The sequence below is a fragment of the Sinocyclocheilus rhinocerous genome, unplaced genomic scaffold (genome assembly GCF_001515625.1).
Source record: "Sinocyclocheilus rhinocerous isolate Xijiao unplaced genomic scaffold, SAMN03320098_v1.1 scaffold200, whole genome shotgun sequence".
In the NCBI taxonomy this organism is placed as follows: Eukaryota; Metazoa; Chordata; class Actinopteri; order Cypriniformes; family Cyprinidae; genus Sinocyclocheilus; species Sinocyclocheilus rhinocerous.
Genome location: NW_015641014.1, coordinates 833,793 through 839,272, shown reverse-complemented (window position 1 = coordinate 839,272; position 5,480 = coordinate 833,793). Strand labels below are relative to the sequence as shown.

The 5,480-nt window shown below is 34.2% G+C and overlaps 2 protein-coding genes across 4 annotated transcripts in view; both read left to right on the top strand.

Moving 5' to 3' along the window:
- Positions 1-3,009, top strand: part of gtse1 (G-2 and S-phase expressed 1) — a 10,749-nt gene extending 7,740 nt beyond the window's left edge. For 2 of the 3 annotated variants that reach the window (XM_016569721.1, XM_016569720.1), the window contains exons 8-12: positions 1,114-1,189; positions 1,266-1,481; positions 1,588-1,873; positions 1,958-2,074; positions 2,670-3,009. In XM_016569721.1, coding sequence (XP_016425207.1) covers positions 1,114-1,189; positions 1,266-1,481; positions 1,588-1,873; positions 1,958-2,074; positions 2,670-2,765 — 791 coding nt within the window. In that variant the 3' untranslated portion in view covers positions 2,766-3,009. The remainder of the gene's footprint in view (positions 1-1,113; positions 1,190-1,265; positions 1,482-1,587; positions 1,874-1,957; positions 2,075-2,669) is intronic. The other variant, XM_016569722.1, reaches the window with a different exon arrangement.
- A 129-nt stretch (positions 3,010-3,138) lies between these two features.
- Positions 3,139-5,480, top strand: part of actr6 (actin related protein 6) — a 3,850-nt gene continuing 1,508 nt past the window's right edge. The window contains exons 1-7 of the mRNA XM_016569895.1: positions 3,139-3,346; positions 3,448-3,565; positions 3,653-3,721; positions 3,809-3,932; positions 4,009-4,144; positions 4,226-4,282; positions 4,357-4,455. Coding sequence (XP_016425381.1) covers positions 3,279-3,346; positions 3,448-3,565; positions 3,653-3,721; positions 3,809-3,932; positions 4,009-4,144; positions 4,226-4,282; positions 4,357-4,455 — 671 coding nt within the window. The 5' untranslated portion in view covers positions 3,139-3,278. The remainder of the gene's footprint in view (positions 3,347-3,447; positions 3,566-3,652; positions 3,722-3,808; positions 3,933-4,008; positions 4,145-4,225; positions 4,283-4,356; positions 4,456-5,480) is intronic.

Below are 5,480 nucleotides of genomic sequence, written 5' to 3'. Positions count from 1 at the left end.
TAAATATATCAAAACTTAATTTTTGATTAGTAATATGCATTGCTAAGAACACATTTAAACACGATTTTCTCAATATTTAGATTTTTTTGCTCCCTCAGATTCCAGATTTTAAAATAGTTGTATCTCGACCAAATAGTGTCCTATCCTAACAAACCATACATCAATGCAAAGCTTGTTTATTCCAAAGAAATAATCTAAAAAAATTGATGACTGTTTTTTTGGTCACACATAAACTAAGAGAAATTTTTATTTTTAAATGTAGAAAAAAATGAAAACTGTTGTCTAAATACTGAATGTTTACAATTAATCATTTTTAATTCATTCTTAATACCTCTGATGAATTCCTAATTATTTTACTTATGTAATACAGTATTTAAAATGAATGTTTAATATACTTAATATTACTTTAATACTTAAATTACAATTACATGTCATATGGCATAATATTTCTGTTTTTATATATTTTATTTCTATATTAACATAATTTATGTAACATTAATTTAAATATTGTATTATGGTAGTATTTGTTGCAACACCTTATATTTACTCTGATTTGAATGACTTAAAATAATGACAATTTGCAAAAAATATATATTTTTATATTATTTTTATATTTTTATAATTTTATGAAAATAATCTCATGATTAAAAAAAAATAATCGAAATGGTTCTACAAAAATGAATAACTTTTTAAAGCTGAATGCACTTATTCTTTTATTTAGATTTTGGGGTGAAATATAGGGCTGGGTATCGTTCAAAATTTTTCGATACCGATACCTTGACTTCGATGCCGGTTCCTGAACGATATTTTTTTCGATACCAATTTTATGAAATCAATTTTAACAGGATTACATTATCTTAAAAAAAACCGTTGGATTTATTTCTCAACTTGTTGATGTTTATACAAACTCAAATACTCATCTCCTGAGCCACTGCACAAAGGAACAAAATGTAATGCGATACTCGATGGTATCGAGGCAATTCGGTCGGTGCCTAAAAAGTATCGAACTCGATACCCAGCCCTAGTGAAATATGACCTCAACGTTGACCTGAATGTTTTTTGGAGATTTAATCAGGACATTTCTGCATTAAGTCATATTAACTTTTATCGATTTTATAGTTTCCTCCTCGCCTGACGTCCCTCGTATCATGAAGCCAAAGAGTTTATTGACTGCATGCAGTGTGGAGAGGTAATATTGTAATATATTCTCATAACTTCTCATTTCTTTTGGAGGATTCTCTTATTTTTGACGCATGTCTTTGCAGTATTCCTGATCATCTATTCGGTCCTCCATTGGGCCTCCTGACACCCTCAGCTATGGGCAGCAAACTGCGGAGACCATCAGCTCTTCCCACCCCAGTCAACCGCCGGATCTCTGGCATCCCTGCACTCACACCCAAGAGTGTGTCACGTCTGAGTAAACCTTCCCAGGTCACAGAGCGCTCATCGAGCTCCAGCCAAGCGGCCACTCATTCAAAGCGGTACTTTTGGCCCTTAAACTGCATCTAAATCTAAACCGAAATCTCTGATATTCCATAGCTTGTCACAATCTCTTTATATGTATAAAGTCAAACTTTGCATTTACAGCCCTGAAAACATGAAAGAAAGTGAGAGTCAGGAAGAAAAGCAAACTTCAGTGTCCAATGAGGAGACCTGCCCTCCAGCTGACCTCCAGCCCTGCTCCCTGGTCTTTAATATGGAGGATGAGCCTGAGGAACCTCCTGCCTGTGAGCCAGCAGTTGTGGAGAGTCCCTCTGATTCGCCTTCATGTGATCCAGAGCCTCCTCAAGTCGACATCAAACCCCCAGCACTTCCAAGCTCAGTGGACACCCAAAAACACCTGCAGATCTCAGAGAAAAAGGAAGTTAAAGAGGTGAAATGAACTCTATTTGGAGTGTTTTTTATTTTACATGTGTTAGAAGAAACTTCAACAGATCTGAAAATGTTACAATTTTAGGTTTTGCTTGTGGACGCACCGGCACCAGCACTTCAGCCATCAGAAAAGCTGCTAATTGATCTCTCCAATACCCCAGACCTGATCAAGACTTCCTCTGGAAAGCCTTGGGGAGGACAGGTGAGAGGAATATATATATATATATATATATATATATATATATATATATAAGCACTACCGTTCAAAAGTCTCCAGTGCTCACCAAGGCTGCATTTATTTGATCAAAAATGCAGTAAAAACAATAATATTGTGAAATATTGCATTTTAAAATGTTTCTATTTTAATTTATTTTAAAATGTTATTAATTTCAGCAGTCATTACTCCAGTCTACAGTGTGACGCAATCCTTCAGAAATCATTCTAAAATGCTTATTTGATGCTCAAGAAACATTAGTTATTATCAGTATTGAACCGTTGTGCTGATTTATGTTTTTTGGAAACCATGATACATGTTTTTTCAGGATCTGTAGATGAATAGGGAGCTTAACAGCACTTATTTGAAAAATAAAAATGTGTTAGAACATTATAAATGTCACTTTTAATCAATCTAATGTGTCCTTAGTAATAAAGATAGTAAAATCTTTTTTTTTTTTTTTTTTTAATTATTGACCCCAAACTTTTAAACGGTAATGTACATTCTTATATTGCTTTCATTCTTCAGGTACTTATAATGTTTATTTAAATTAATTTGTAATTATTGGCTTCTTTTTCTCTAGTTAATTGATCTGAGCTCACCTCTTATAAAGTGGAGTCCAGAGGACAAGAAAGGAAATGCTGAGAATGCAGCTCCACTGATCGACTTGTCTTTTTAGAGGACCTGCAAAATTTACTGTGAACTGTGCCAAGAAAAAAAATTAACTGGAGCATTTCATACTGTTTAATACTGTTGAAATTAATTTAAGAGGGAGCATGGATGCTGCTGTGCTTTAATAGCCTGTGCGTTTTTATTTGTGTTGTCTGTCTTACATGATTGTATGTAATTATGGTGATCTGCAGTATTTTAGAAATCATAGTTGTTGTATTTTCCCCAAAAGGTACAAATAAATGTTCAATTTACGTCTGCCATTGCTTTGGGGTTTTGGTTACATTTTGGAGAAGGACTCTTGGCATTTTGGGAAATCTGTCTCACACAAACATCCTCCTATACGGTAGGGGGCGGTATTCATGTACTGTTTTCAGACTTTTAGCATCTGAAGCGTAGAAGAAGACGCCCATAGAGTGCCATGTTCATTTGCCAAATGTTTACTTAAAATTCTAAATTAAAAATGCGCTTTGCTTGATCATTTACCTTAATACATTTGTACCACTCAACTTGTGATGTTAAAATGTCAACGCTCGTCTTAGACAATGGTGCGTACTTCGCAAAAATCGGGTACAGTCATGAGAAAGTCAGGTACAGTGTGTTTTTATGCATGCATTATTGTTTAAAACATATTCTATTATGTGATTTACGTTCGTTATATTGAGCTAAGCACCGATTTTTTTTTTCATTAGTGTTATCCCAAATTGCCAATTCCGTTCGAAGACCTCCAGACTGAAAACATTCACTGCTAATCAGTTGGATGAAATCAAAGATCCGTCTGGACTCTTCTACATCCTTCCTTTTCAAAAGGTATGGCCTCGATATGAATTATAAACTTCTCTGCAAGCTATATAAAGCGAATTGTGTCTTAGGTCATCTCTTCTGCATCTATATCAGGGGTTCCTTGTAAACTGGGATGTGCAGCGCAAAGTCTGGGATCATCTGTTTGGAAAAGAGATGTTTAAGGTACTTGAATAATTACAAACATTATACGTTTTCAGTTTCATAAATGTGCAGTATGAGATATTCAGCCTGTGCACAATATGTTTGCAGGTGGACTTTACAGATACCAACATTGTGATAACAGAACCGTATTTCAACTTCAGCTCAATTCAGGAATCCATGAATGAGATTTTATTTGAAGAATATCAGTTCCAGTCAGCACTCCGAATTAATGGTAAGTTTATTGTTCTAAATTTAGATTAGAACACTACCAGATGATTTTATAAATCTGATGAAATTTCATTTTTCAGCTGGATCTTTAAGTGCTCATCGGTACTTCCATGAGAATAACTCCGAGCTGTGTTGCATTGTGGTGGACAGCGGCTTCTCCTCCACGCACATTGTTCCCCATTGCAGAGGAAGAAAGATGAAGGAGGGCATTTGCAGGTGAGTGCTAATTATCCTAATGCTGCTGTATAATTCTATATGCACTGAAGATCTTTTTATTAATCTCTTTGCACTTCCTAGGATAAATGTAGGAGGAAAGCTGCTCACCAACCATTTGAAGGAGATCATTTCATACAGGTACGCTTTGCACCATTTAAATACGTAAATTCTTTCAGTTCTTTGTTATAGCTTGTGACAATTTTGTATTAAAGGCAGCTGCATGTGATGGATGAGACTTATGTGATCAATCAGGTCAAGGAAGATGTGTGTTATGTGTCACAAGATTTCTGCAAGGACATGGAGATTGCACAGTAAGTTTGGATAAACTGGATTGCTGTGCATATACTGTAAATAAATAAACATACATACATACATACAGTATAAACACAAAAGTAATACTTTTATTCAGCAAAGATGCATTAAACTGATCAAAAGTGACCGTAAAAACTTTTATAATTTTTACTAAACATTTCTATTTCAAATAAATGCTGTTCTTTTGAACTTTGTATTCATCAAAGTGTTCTGAAAAACATGCATCACGGTTTCCAGTAAAATATTAAACCACAACTGTTTTCAACATTGATATTAAGAAATGTTTGAGAAAAAACTCTTGACCAGGGGCACATCAGTCACTTGTGTCAAAATGTCAAAAACAAAAAGTGGATCCCATTGCAAAAAAAAACAAAAACAGAAAAATCCACATCCAGGCACTCACATAGCAAGCAAAGTAAAAAGCCTTTAATTATAAGACAGGGCTACATATTAAAAAAACACCAACGCGTATCAGCCCAAGCAGGTCTCTTGTCAGGGTCTTAGACAATAGAGAGTGAGAAATGGTTAAATAGATACACCTGTGACTATACATTTTCAAGATCTAACCAATAGATGCCCCTTAGGAGTTTAAGAGCTTTCTCTAAGTGAATACACCTGTGATTATACATTTTTAGGCTCTAACTACTAGATGTCTCTTGGGTATTTACAAATGTATCATTTGTCAAACCATCCAAAAAAATAAAAAATACAGTATCACAAACTATCCCAAAGGACATAACAGTGGGAAAAATATATATGTACATTGGTATAAAATATATATATATACATACACATACATACGTAGAGATAGACTTAGATGGTTAAAACAACGAGAAACGTATTGGATACATAAATTGGATGCTCTCTTATATCCTGGTCTCAATAAAGATATAGATTTTTCTCAATTTCTGTAATTGTTAGATTTGATTGTAGGTGCTTTTTATTGGTATTTGTTCAATTGTTGTGTGTGTATGTGTATATATATATATATGTATGTATATATGTGTGTGTGTGTGTGTGTGTA